The 14094-nt window shown below is 44.1% G+C and overlaps 1 protein-coding gene and 1 long non-coding RNA gene across 3 annotated transcripts in view; one reads left to right on the forward strand and one right to left on the reverse strand.

Moving 5' to 3' along the window:
* LOC121929366 (sulfotransferase 6B1-like) overlaps nucleotides 1–6829 on the reverse strand; it is a 16174-nt gene extending 9345 nt beyond the window's left edge. For both annotated transcript variants that reach the window (XM_042464892.1, XM_042464883.1), the window contains exon 1: nucleotides 6550–6829. In XM_042464892.1, coding sequence (XP_042320826.1) covers nucleotides 6550–6751 — 202 coding nt within the window. In that variant the 5' untranslated portion in view covers nucleotides 6752–6829. The remainder of the gene's footprint in view (nucleotides 1–6549) is intronic.
* Nucleotides 6830–8789: 1960 nt separating this feature from the next.
* On the forward strand, nucleotides 8790–13567 carry LOC121929384. The gene is made up of 2 exons (XR_006103662.1): nucleotides 8790–9313; nucleotides 12268–13567. It is a non-coding gene; the product is annotated as an uncharacterized LOC121929384 (long non-coding RNA).
* The last annotated feature ends 527 nt before the right edge of the window (nucleotides 13568–14094 follow it).

Below are 14094 nucleotides of genomic sequence, written 5' to 3' on the forward strand. Positions count from 1 at the left end.
CGTGTCCTTGCAGCGGCCGGGGAGCGGAATCTGGAACACCTGGGGGGAAGGCGGAGAGAGGGTGCGACGGTGAGAGCGGCGCACATAAAGCCAGGCTGCCTGGTCTCCTCCTCCGTCACGCCCCCTTGCCTCCCGGACTTCTGCTTGGAGCTGTGTTTGTTGCTGCCGGGTGGTCCCCTGGGTTGTTAGAGGTGCGCAACTGCGCACCGGCCCAGGAGCCGCCCACGGACTGTTCCGGACATTTTTCCATCCCAGCGTGTCCTTGCAGCGTCCGGGGAGCAGAATTTGGAATACCTGGGGGGAAGGCGGAGAGAGGGTGCGACAGTGAGAGCGGCGCACATAAAGCCGGGCTGCCTGGTCTCCTCCTCTGTCACGCTCCCTTGCCTCCCGGACTTCTGCTTGGAGCTGTGTTTGTTGCTGCCGGGTGGTCTCCTGGGTTGTTAGAGGTGTACAACTGCGCACCAGCCCAGGAACTGCCCACAGACTGTTCCGGACACTCGCTCCTCCGCAGCTGCGCAGTTGCGTTTATCAGCGACTGCGCGAGGGCAAGGGAGATGCACCCGTGCCGGCATTTAGACAGAGAATGACTGCAGTGTCTTTTCTCTGTCCTCACTGCTGCACTGTGGGGGGAGGGGAAGGATATGGCTGTGGGGAATGTTTTGGCTGGGGAGGCAGAGGGTAATCCTCCTTACACGAGCGGAGCTCCCATTGAGGTAGTGTGGGGCTGGGGGAGGTATGGCGGTAGGAGTGTGGACCAGCGTTACAGGGGAAGGCGAGATCGGTATGTAATATCTATCCCTCCTTCCTGTCCCTCTCCTAACCAAAGGGACCTGAGGGTCACTCCAGCCGTACCACAAACCCTGTCTCTTCTCCTGTGCAATGCCAGGTCTATTAAGAACAAGTCCCACATCATTTACGACCTGCTCGAGGATAATAACTGTGACCTGGCTTGCATTACTGAGACCTGGCTTGGGCCAGAAGGGGAAGCTGTGTGGGCTCAGGCCCTACCTGCCGGGTACTCAGTGAACGACCAGAACAGGTTAGGTGGGCGGGGGGGGGTTGCCTTGATGCATAAGAACACCTTGTCTTTAACCAGGAACCATGTTCGCCAAACTTCCTATATCGAGTGTATTTACCTGACCCTGAGGGCCAAGGACAGTCTAGGGATTCTGTTGGTCTACCGGCCACCCCGTGCGCTAACAGACTCCCTTAACGAGCTAACACAGTTGGTCTCAGAGCTGATGCTGGAGTCCCCCAGGCTTCTGGTCCTGGGAGATTTCAACATCCCCTTCGTGGCCAACTATGTTCCATCCGGTGCGGCTTGGGAATTCATGGATACCATGATGGCCATGGGCCTGTCTCAATTGGTCTTGGGTCCGACGCATTCTGCGGGTAATACACTCAATTTGGTCTTTTGTACGGACATGGAAATTCCATGGGCGGAAATTACTAATATTTCTGCTCTGTCATTGACGGATCATTTCCTGGTGGAGGCAAAAATCAAGGCATCTACCCAGATCCCTCCCGGGGGTGGTGGACCTATTAGAATGGTCCACCCTCGAAGGCTGATGGAACCCGAAAGGTTCCAGGAAGCCCTAGAGGTGTATATGGTTGGAAGTGACGGCGACACTGTTGATGCCCTGACCAACCTCTGGGAAACTGATCTCTCCAGGGCTATACACAGCATCGCTCCCAAGCGTCCTCTCAGGCCTGCTTCCAAAAAGAAGCCCTGGTATACGGAAGAGCTCCGGGCAAGGAAGCGGGTGCTGCGACGGCTAGAGCACACCTGGCGGAAACACCAGCGCTTACCCGACAAGGCTCTCCTAGACCATCTTTTGGAGGACTATGGAGAGGTGATACGTGCAGCTAAGAACTCGTTCCATGCTGCACATGTCGCGTCCCCGGAGTCACGTCCAGCAGAGTTGTTCAAGGTTGTGAGGGAGCTAACTCAGCTCCCTCCTGCCCTGAACCAGATCCTTGAACCTTCTAAGGCCTGCTGTGACCAATTTAACAACTTCTTCGCGGATAAAACCTCTCGGATAAGTGAAGGTCTTGATACCAGCATTAGAGCAGAATCCAGAGCAGAGGCATCCAGAGCCGCCGTGGACTCGATTGTACTGGAACAGTTTGAGCCTGTTAGTACCGAGGATGTGGACAAGATCCTTAGAAGTGTTAGGAAGACAACCTGCTCTCTCGATCCCTGTCCCTCGTGGTTAGCGGCCCAGGGGGGACCGGTAGTAACTGCAGTGTTACACCGGATTATTAATACATCTTTGAGGGAAGGGCAATTTCCAGCTAGTCTGAAATTGGCCATCGTAAAACCTTTGTTAAAGAAGCCCTCCCTCGACCCCCTGTTGCACAACAATTATCGGCCAGTCTCGCTGCTGCCATTTTTGGGGAAGGTGATCGAGAGGGTGGTTGCAATCCAGCTTCAATCGATCTTGGATGAAACGGACTATCTAGACCCATTTCAAACCGGTTTTCGGGCGGGCTATGGGGTTGAGACTGCCATGGTCGCCTTGGTCGATGATCTCCGTCTGGGCATGGACAGGGGTAGCGTGTCCCTGTTAGTGCTCTTGGACATCTCAGCGGCTTTCGATACCATAGATCATGGTATCCTTCTGGAGCGCCTGGCAGGGGTGGGAATCGGGGGCACTGCGCTCCAGTGGTTCCGATCCCACCTTTCCGGGAGGTTCCAGATGGTGCAGCTGGGGGACGTGCGCTCCGATAAGAGGGCCCTTACATCTGGGGTCCCTCAAGGAGCCATTCTGTCTCCCATGCTTTTCAACATTTACATGAAACCGCTGGGAGAGATCATCCAGAGTCATGGGGCGCGGGGTTATCAGTACGCTGATGACACCCAAATAGTCTTCTCTATGTCTCCGACTGATGCAGTGACCAGGGATGGCATCTCTCTTCTCGTGGCCTGTCTGGAATCGGTAATGGGCTGGATGAGGGAAAACAGACTCAGCCTGAATCCATAGAAAACGGAAGTACTCGTGATAGGTTCTCCTGGCTCGGGGATGGCGGTGGTTCCACCTGTCCTGAATGGGATCACGCTTCCTGTGAAGGACTCAGTACGCAGTCTGGGGGTGTTTATTGACTCGTCGCTCCATCTTACTTCTCAGGTGGATGCGACGGTCAAGAGCACCTGCTATCAGCTTCAGCTGATACGCCAGCTGCGTCCCTACCTGGACCGGAGGGACCTTGAAACTGTAGTACACGCTCTGGTAACCTCTCGATTGGATTTCTGTAACGCGCTCTACATGGGGCAACCCTTGTACCATACCCGGAAGCTGCAACTAGGGCAGAATATGGCAGCACGACTGGTCACTGGTACGTCCAGGGCCAGTCATATAACACCTGTGCTTAAAGACCTTCATTGGCTGCCTATTCGCTTCCGGGTGCAATACAAGGTGTTGGTTATTACCTATAAAGCCCTAAATGGCTTGGGCCCAGGGTACCTGGAGGACCGCCTTTCTCCGTACAATCCGCCCCGCACACTCAGATCAACTGGGCAGCAATTATTAAGAGTTCCAAAGGTTAGACTAGTTACTACCACCAGGAGGGCCTTTACCACATTGGCCCCCAACCTCTGGAACTCGCTGCCCGTTGAGCTCCGCTCGGCCACCTCCCTGGCCCAATTTAAGAAGGGGTTGAAAACATATCTGTTTGAGTGGGCTTACCCCTGACTCTATCCCCCGGTATATTTTCTCACCCCTCCGTCGTCAGCTGGTTGAGCTGGCATGAGTTTGCTTGTTTTTATTGCAACGTTTTAATGTATTTTAATATGTTTAATTGTATGGATTTTCTTGTTGTACACCGCCCTGATTTTTAGAAGGGCGGTATAGAAATAAATTATTATTATTATTATTATTATTATTATTATTATTATTATTAGTTTGGGAAAGGTAAGCCAGGGTCCATAGATATGAATTCAGAGGCTTAGTCATATTAGTCTGGAATAGCAGTATGCAAAAGGATCCTATATGTATAGACTAACTATGCAAAGAAGTTGTAGCATCAACTCTTGTAGACTAATGGCCTGAGCAGATGGGGCAATCTAACATATGCTGAGCCTGTGTTATCCTGCCCCCAGTGCTCACCTGGGCTAGACCCTGGGTCAGCATGACGTCAGGCAGGATACACACTGACCCAGGGCTGGGGGCTGCTTCTTACATTCTTGGTGGTCAATCCATCTGACAAGCCCCCCAGTCGACCTGTCTGATGTTAAAACAGGGTGTCTAGCTGCACCCTCATGAAAGAAAGTTAACGTGTGCGGGAGGTGGGAGTCTGAACAGCCCAGTTTTGCCACAGAGTTTCTTAGAAACTCTGAAGAAAACTCGGGCTCTTTATCCTGGGGTGAGACCAATTCCTCTGGATCTATGTCTGCACAGACAGGATCAGGCCAAATCCTTCCATGAGTGTTTTGTTATATATCATCTAAATTAGATGATGCAAGGCTGGCGGAAGCCAGGCCATTTGGCCTGTGCAAACAACCACTAGGTCTACTTCCTCTGCTGCAGATGTAGGATGTCCTCAGATATAGGTTATGAGACATATGATCAAATTGACTCATGTCAATTTGAAGGGAAACTATAGGAAAATACATTCATAGAAAGATTACAGAAAAGTAAGCTATGGTGTCATATTTTCTTCATCATCAGTGCCACAGAACAGCTTTGAAATGGGCTAAAGACTATATTTAATCTGACTTATCATGATCTAATTTCTTTTATATAAACTTTTCTCCTGAGTTTTCTGCTGCCTTCATGTATAGGACTAACATCTGAGTGAACATAAGTGCACAATAAGTCTACTACACTAGTCTAATATTTTGTTTTGCTAGTGTAAATGGATTTGGTAGTCATAAACTGAGGTAGAACCATGCTGTTAAATAAATGCCCTTTCATCATAGGAAATGTAATTATATCATCTGTCAATAACCCTGACAATATTGACTTGAAATGGAATTCTGTGAAAACCCCTTTCCTTTATTGTCAGTATCTATGAGGTACTTTATTACTGTTAAGAGTAGATTTCTTGACCATTTCACACTAGACAAGCACAGCACTATGATTCTTCTTTAACTCATAACTACCTCAAATGGAATCTTGGGGTTTGTACTTTAGTGAGACGTTAGAGTTCTCTGACAAAGAATTCTAAACGCTCCTTCCTGAACTGCAGATCCCTGGATGTAACTATAACAGCCTAAGTGGGATCATAATGCTGTAGTTTTGTAGTGAGAAAGGACCCCTGTTCACTTGAAACTGCTTTTTCCAGATACTTTGCATCCTCATTATTTAAGGATTATTATTGTTGTTGTTGTTGTTGTTGTTGTTGTTTAATTCTATAGTGCTGTAAATGTACACAGCACTGTACATACAGATAAATAAAAATATATAAAACCTGCCAATGGTTTACAATCTACAAAATACATATAGACAATAGGTAGTAATATAAAATAGAATTAGTTTAAAAAAGGCAACAATTAAAACATCAGCATGCACTATCTAATCAAATATCAGCTAAATATTCACACAGTGCCTGGGAACACTTCCCTGAACAGGGTGGTCTTCAACTCAGATTTAAAAGTCGTCAATGAAGTGATAACCCCTGTTCGTGGGGGAAGAAGGTTCCAGGAGTGAGGGGCAGCATGTGAAAAGAGACAAATCCGGGACGGGGCAGTGGAGATCCTAGGCTGGGACAGGATTACAGGTTACAGATAATTATCAGATAATTATCAAACTAATCATTAAATTAGTATTCAAACACTTGCTTAAAATTCTTGATTGTTGAACATCCCGCCTCAGTGCTCAAGAGTCTGTGAAATACCTGGATTTTGTTATCTATTCCACAAATCATAATTTTTAAAGCAGTACTTTGATGCATTTTAGCCTACAGTTAAATGCTAAAGTGTGGGCCTTGAACATATCTCGTATCTTTGTAAAATCATTGTAATGTTAGATAGATATCATATTGGCAAAACTTTGAGATAGTTGTAGTAAATGTTCACCAGTTTACGTACAAAATGTGAAATTTAATAATCCCATCCCACACTATTAATTGTTCTCCTAACGTACAGAAATCATATTATGTGCTATGATGCAATGATTAATTGTATTTTGAATTTTAATGCAAAGTACATAATTCAATAGTATTCATTACTCCTCCCACCCACCAAAACAATTGCTTTTATGTTTCTTCATCTCATTTCTTTTGTGTTATGTCAGATTTGGCCCTGAAATCTTTTTAATTGCAGATATCCATGGTTAATACTGAGAGGTTTTATGTGCAGAGTACATGCACTGTCCAAAATCTGCTGTTACAGTAGATTTCCTCTCCCGCCCCACAGCCATAGCTTTCAAACTGTTCTGGTGGATCTCCCAAGGCTTAGAAGATGTGTGAGAGTCTTATGGAGTAAAGAAAGCCAGCTCGACAGACTCTATTTAGATACACTATATGGCATCTCTAACCATTCTAATATTTTCATTCTATTATTTAGAGTTTTTTAATGTGACCTATGTATAACAAACAAAATATATTTACCAGACTTGGGATATCCTGCTAGGAACACATCATCATCCCTTGCTTCAAAGGACTCAAGAGCTTTGAAGGTTTCTGGGCTGCAAACAGTAGATGGATACAAAATCCCCTTATAAGAAAACATTAGATCTTCAGGTGCCATTTTGGCACCATCATCCATTGCCTTGTCTACTAAGGCAATAAACTTCTTTCTCTGTGTTGACATCTTCTGTGCTCACCCTACTTAGGCTAACCCTCACTTTGCTCTATGGAAAGCACAGTTGGCAACTGTAGCCAAATTTTTCGCTTAGGAGAATTATTGGCACAGTGGGCTGGGTTACTCAGCCCAGGATCTTCTCTATGTTTACCAAGTTGAGTACAGAGAGTGAGGTGAAGAACACTTGATTCACCTTTTTGGAAATTTTATATATCTAGTCTCACACGGTCTCATGAGCATTACTTTTCTTTATATGTTATATGAGGATATGATTACAGCTGCAAAGAGAGTTACAAAAGAGGGATTTAAGATCTCAGCAAATCTGAACCATGTTATATCATTGTGGCATTAATTGTTTGAGTTGAGAACTGTGGGAGTGATGCAGTTTGGGTGTTATATAACTTTGTAGAAGTTATATAACAGAGCAATCCCATGCTTATTTACACCACAACTGTGAGTTCAGTGGGGCTTTATTCCCATGAATGTGTGTATAGAAGGATTGTAATTTAAGTCCTACTGTGCAGAAAGGTGATACCTGAGAGTAATTTTCAAAGCTAATATTTTAAGACCTATTCAGGCCCAATACATGTTATAACTTTGGAGCTACCTTGCTGAGACCTCTTTAACAGCATAAGGCAATGCGTGTTTATTCAGAAAGCATCCTCATTGTGTTCAATGATGAGACTTGGGGCCTTTTGACACTACACAAATATAGTCTATGATTCTATGGTTCCATCCTATGGAATCTTGGGATTTGCAGTTTAGGAAGGGACATTTAGAATTCTCAGCTAGAGGTTTCTAGTCCTTCACCAAACTATAAACACCAGGATTCCATCGGAATGGGATAGCAGAAATGGAATATACAGCTATAATTATGCAGTGTGAAAGGGCCCTTAGTCCCACAGAATAACAGAGCTGTTCTTGGGAGTATACCTCTCAGAATCCTCTATGAATGGTCTATAATATAGCAGCTTTAATACTTTCACATGGTGAAGGGTTAGTAAATCTTGTAATATGTCTGTTTTCTTTCCACCATAGGAATAATTATGGTTGAGCTGCACTGAGCTGTTTGTGCACAATGACTCATCACATTGATGTTTTCTTCACACGTTAAGAAAACTTTCCTTGTAGTAGTGTGGAAAAAATGTCCTATTCTTTGTAGTGTGTCTGTAACAAGAGCTACAGCTTCCCTGTCATAAATTACCCTGTGAAATTCAAAACCATTAAAAGTACAGGAACACTATCCAGTTTCTATCTGGCAACCCCAAGTAGTATGGAAATTTGCCTCTGCATCACACTGTATGTTTCTGAATCAGAGAAAATCTTTTCAAGCTTGTCCCTTGTGTTGTTACTGTGTACCTTCTGACTTATGGCAGTCCTAGGGCGAGCAATAGAATAACCCTCAAACCACTACACCATGCTTTGACTAAATATGAAATTAATGATAGAAACAAATTAATAGTCACCCCTTGCCTGACTAAATTTGAAAGTGGCAAAACTTCACACTCTTGTTTACTGTTCAAGTGCTGCCATCTACTGACAGAAAAAGCTTCATTTGCAATGTAGTGTGTACTTTTAGCACAATACTCATCAGCTATTATCATTTTGATTGTATTGACAGATGTTTTTCTTAAACAAAACAGGTTAGTCCAATTTATAGCATTTACTAATGTTATTGCTGTGAATGGAGCTGCCTCAGAGTAGTAGGAGTGTGTTAAATGCTAAAAGACTTTCTGTTGTGGTGGTGTGCCTTCAAGTTGTTTCCAACCATGGCGAAGCACCTATGAAGAACCTATCAGGATTTTTTTTTCTTGCTAAGCTTTGTTTATAGGGGACATTGCCTTCCTCTGAAACTGCCAAAGAGTGACTTGCCCAAAGTCACTGAGTGAGTTATCATGGCCAAATGTGGATTCAAACCCTGGTCTTCCCAAGTCTTAGTTCTGAAGTAAGAATCTTCTCAAGTGGCAGTGAAGTGGAACATTCTGTTGGTATAAATGCCTGAAAATAGGATGAAAACCAAGGGTAGGGATAGGCAAGGTGTCCCAAAGGCATTTGAGCAGAAGGAACACCACTCACTGCACATGGAGGTAGTACGTACTTCCACACACAAGCTTAGAGAAAGTATGAGTGCCAGTGCAGTGGTGCAATGCCCTAAGAAATGATTCCCAAAGTGGGAAGTACTACCCCCTCCCCAGGGTGATGGAAAGATCCAGGGAGGGGGCAGAGAGGGTAAAGGGGGCAGTGTCCTGGGAAAGTGGCCAAGTATGCTGATAGCAACACACTCAGAGTTAGATTATGTTCCAAAGTCAAATAAAACAGCAAAGGTCTGTGCAAACAGTTCTCAAGCAAGAGCCCAAATGCACAAACCCAAGGGCACAGCCAAAGAGAGAAGTCAACAATTCAAAGTCCAGGGTTTTAGAAAGCGTCGAGATGAGTAAGCAAATCCAAAGGTCAAGAAGTCCAGAAAGACACAGCAACTAGCAATCCAAGGAGCAAGGTTTCCAGCCAAGAAAATAAGGTCAGGATCAAACGTGGTTTCGCAGGGAAGCTCCGATAATCTCTGACACCAAGGTAGGCATTCTGCACCTATTTAAATTCCTAAACTGCAGGAACCCAGCTGGGTGTTTTTGATAAAGTCTCCTCAATGCCAGAGCCCCCCCCCCTTTCTGTTCATCACTCACTGAAGGTAGGTAATGTAGGTGCTGCTGTCCGTTCTCCCTCATTCATGCCTGCAGGCTCTGTTGCCAGGAGGCTTGGCTGCTGATTCTCCTTGGAAGCCACAAACTCTTCTGGAGGTGGCAGGGGAAAACTAGGGCCAGGTTCAGGCTCAGGCTCAGCTTCCAGCACAGGCCCAAGTTGAGGCTCTGGCTCAGCCGCCTCATCTTCCTCCTCCTCAGCCTGGCTGGGCATGACAGGCAGTAGGGTGGCCTTCAGTCAAAGTAATGGTGTGCAAGAAAGACGAGGGGAACCAGCAGCCTTTACATCCATGGTGGGGATGAGGGTTGCATCAAACATGTATTTTCAGGGTCCCTTAAAACCACAGCACAGCCTCGCTGATTGCTTCGTGTGGTGGTGTCTTTAGCTCTTCACCTGTCCCTGAAAGCTCACTTCCTTAGCCGCATCTTTTGCTAGTAGTGGCAGCAGTAGTTGGAAAACTCTCACAAGATTTGGGTGCAGGGCATCATTTCTGTGGCTGAATGGTGCAGCTTTGGAACAGACTGAATAACTAGAGTGAGGAGTTAGAGCCTGTGGAGGCAGGCGAGAAGCAGTGGCAAAAAAAGAGCTTTCAGATTTGTGACCCAGATTATGCTTTCTGAGCTTTGCCAGGACTTGGCTGGCAGGTTGGAGCTAGGCTGCTGCTTCTGCTTTCTTTTGTGGGACAGGCTGAGAGAAGAGATACCAGAAGAAACAATGTTGGGGCTGGCACAACTTGAAGCTATGTGGCACATCTTTGGGGAAGGTGGGGAGAAGTATCCGGAGTCAATTTCTGGAATGGGTCCTTTCTCTTGGAATTGCTCCTACAATTAAAATTTCTCCCTTTCCCCATCCATGCCAGTCTCTAGTCCAGAGCATGTGGCCTCTGTGAAAAACCTATACATACACTGGCTGTGCCATTATCTGCTAAGGCAAAGGATTAGGAATCCTTCTCAGTCACTGCTCTCCTTGCACCCAGTCATCCTGGCAGCAGCTACTGAGCAGCCAGTCGAACAGCAACCAAGAAGTATCACTACCCCAGCCTTTACTGCAAGACTGGCATTGGCAAGACGTTCTCAGCCACTGCTCAGCCAGCTGCTTGGTTGCTGCTCTCAACGTTAGTAGTCAAGGATCAATGACTGAGATTGTTTTGAATCTGCAGTAGAACAGTAGACCTAACATCAAGAAATAGGTGCTGAGGGTCCTAGGATTGTCACCAAAGTGGAAAAAGGGCAGTAGCCCAAAACCATTTGAGGACCACTGTCATAAAAGTACAGACTACATTGAGAGATTAGTGTACTTGAGAATGTCCTTAGTATTTGTAACAAGCATTTGGTAAACCATGAAGACTCACTGAAAGGTTGCCTGATTGTTGACTGTGCCAAAGTGACACAAATTCTGTAAATTATGCATTGATTATACCATATAATTGCAGGTAGGTGTGTACACTATAATACAAATTCCAAAGTTCCTATTGTAGTAAAATCTTTATTAAGACAACCAAAAACTCTCTGTGCAAGCTTTCAGACTCAAAGTTTCTGAATCCAGTACTACCGTTGATCAGAGAGAATAGTCATTCATGAAACAGTCTTAGTTTATGATTGTGTAAACACTTCTTACTCCACTATTTTAAAAAAAACCCACTGAATGGCTTATTCCCTCCAACCAAAGGTGAAGCCATCCTTCATTTGACTTGTGAAGCTATCCAAAATGGCTTTATTTGACTTGTTTTGTCTCATCAAGCACCAAATTCAACTCCAGTCCAGACAATGCAGCGACTGCCTGAGGTACTCACTGTTTTCTTCCTACAGAGCCTGTTTGTGAGCCAAGTTTGAGGTTTCAAGGGAGTCTCCTTGAAATTGAGAAGCTCAGATGAAGAGCCAAAATTTCCTCAAATGGAAAACCCCAGATGAACAACCAAATCTTGTTGTTTTGCTTGTATTTCTTTTCTTACTCCTAGTGCACCCAGGGCTGTTGGAGTGAATGTGATAGTCTCTAGTCCCTTCCTCACAAACCATCTAACTATAGCATGTAGGTTGCATTCTTCTGGCATCAATTTGCTCCTCTTGCCACCATTCTTCACAAAATTTTTGTGTTCCTTTTAAAATCCTTGCCTGATGAAGAAACTTTGGTCTTGAAATTTGAAATTTTACAGCACAGTTTCTTCCTTTCTATTTGGTCTAATAAAGTTATTACAACATTGTGGATTTAGCAGTATAATTCTAGCATTATGTCTTGATGTCTGAGCTTAAACTGGGAGAAACTCCCAAGAATTTACATATTTCACAAGTGATCCAAAAAAACACGTTAATATCTTTCTCAGCTGTGAGACACTGCCTTAATATTATAAAACTGAGATTATTTGGGATGACATGCATTTCTCTGTTTCAGCTTTCTCTTGTTTACCAAAAAATAATGCACATTCTGTTAGATGTAAGATCCTCTTTCATGACCTTTCCCAACTGAGGGTTTATTGGATGAGATGGACTTCAGCTTCTATCATCCACAGCAAGCATCCCTTCTGACAGTGCTGGCTTGTGAAGGTAGTAGTTGTGAAGGGTGCCTCGCTGAGGAAAATTTCCTTTTCATGTAAACTGAGTACAAATATTTTTGAAGTCTCACTACAGTCAAATCTAAAAGGTTCAAATCTCTTTCACTTGGAAGTAGTTCAGTTCCTGAACATAGAATGAGGGGATGCATATTTCCCACTTTTAAGATATTGTAGTAGGATAACATCGCCAATCCTGACATCAAAGGACTTAAATGTTTCTTTGCTACAGAGAAGGCCAGGTACAGAACTGATTTATATTTAATTGTTTTCTCTTCTTTAGGTACTGTTTCAGCCTCTGACATAGCTGCATTCATTGTCATGATATATTTCTTCATCTCTGAAGTCATTGTTACTGGTGAAAGTAGAAAACCAAAAAATATGCAGATGAATTGTCTTACCAGATATCCAGGTGGGGGAAGGATCAGAGAAAAAGCTTCTTTCTTGACACCAAACTGCTATTCCAAGAAAAGACAACTTTTTATTAGTCCAGACGTTTTTTAAAAGGGAGTGGGATCAATTTGTGTACCCTCAAAACATAGCAAAAATCTATCTAAATGAAAAAGCATTTGCCTGCCAGGGGCAGTAGAGGAGGATAAGGGCCAGTCTACTATGGGACAGAGTTCACAGATTAGGAGCAGCCACTGAGATGTGTCCTCATTGGATGTGTCTGTGATAGTTGTGGGACCAAGAGACCCATGTTACCTAAATTGCAAGGACCCTGTTATTTAACAACACTATGTTCCTTTGATGACAGCACTCTGGGCCTTTTTATCCTACTGATGCCACCAATTTGTCAAGATCACTTTTTTCTTTACCACTAAGGTGTTGTACAGACAGAGTGTCTGTCTGACATCAAAACAAGACCAAATTGGCAGTGCCTATGCAGGCATATTTAAAGGGCAAAATGTGTCCTGTGACAGATTCTGGGATTAAAATGAAGTCTCCAGGAGAGAAGAATAAGAAGGGAACTTGTAAATGGCTGGACAATCAGTGCAAATGTCTCTGGAGTATCTTTTCCAGAGGGAAATGTATTTGGGTTTCTGTTCTTGTGTAATCGCAAGATCTGTCATCCACCATTACTCATCTTGGGGTAACAAGAATCTTAAAATTCACACAGGCTCATGTAGAGAGATATGATTTTTCAGACAGCTGGGACTCAAACAATATAGGGCTTTATAGATCATAACCATAACTTTCATTTTTGCCCAGCATGTGAGTGTCATCAGTGATTCTGCCCTTGACTGGAGGACTTTTGTTTCCAGCAATGATGGCTACCTACATGCCTGACATGTGGATTTTTTCTGAGTGAGGTGTTATTCTGCTCCAATGTGAGCTGTCTATTGTAACTGAAAAGAGAAATATAACAAGGAATAAGGGGGAAAGTATACTAAAATATTTGTGCTTGGACCAATTATCATATTTGGAAATGACCAACAAATGTCTGAACACACTCTGAAAACCCCTGTACAGCACAAAAGGCATATTCATGATTTGCTTTATTATCATTTCTGTTGTTAATATGTGACTGTTCTTGCATTTAAGTAATTATGAGTAAGTAAATTATGAGTACATTACTCACATTTGGTGTGTGAAAGAAAATGAATTTTCTCAGCTACAAACGTTACGAGGGTATGCTCAGTGTTGGAGTAATAACAAGCCATCAACTCAGCTCTTATCCAAATAGCCACAAACAGCACATTTTCCACATATATATTACCACCAAGTTATCCACACATCTTTAATGTGCAATCTGATTTCCTACCACTGGGTGTAGCTCTTGACCATGTAAAGAATCTCAGCTTGTATTTCAAATTGATGAGTAAACATCTGTTTGGAAGGGCCTGCATGGTATAGTGGTTTAAGTGTTGGATTAGGACACTGGGGGACCAGGTTTTGAATCCTCACTTTGTCATGGAAACTCATTGGGTGACCACTCTCTCAGCTTCAGAGAAAGGCAAGGGCAAACACTCTCTGAACAAATTCCTCCAAGAAAACCTTGTGATAGAGTCATCCTAGAGTTGCCATAAGTCAGCAATGACTTAGGGTCATCATATGTCAGAAATGACTTGAAAGCAAACAACAACAATAACAACATCTATTGAGATGG

The sequence above is a fragment of the Sceloporus undulatus genome, chromosome 1 (genome assembly GCF_019175285.1).
Source record: "Sceloporus undulatus isolate JIND9_A2432 ecotype Alabama chromosome 1, SceUnd_v1.1, whole genome shotgun sequence".
Lineage (NCBI taxonomy): Eukaryota > Metazoa > Chordata > Lepidosauria > Squamata > Phrynosomatidae > Sceloporus > Sceloporus undulatus.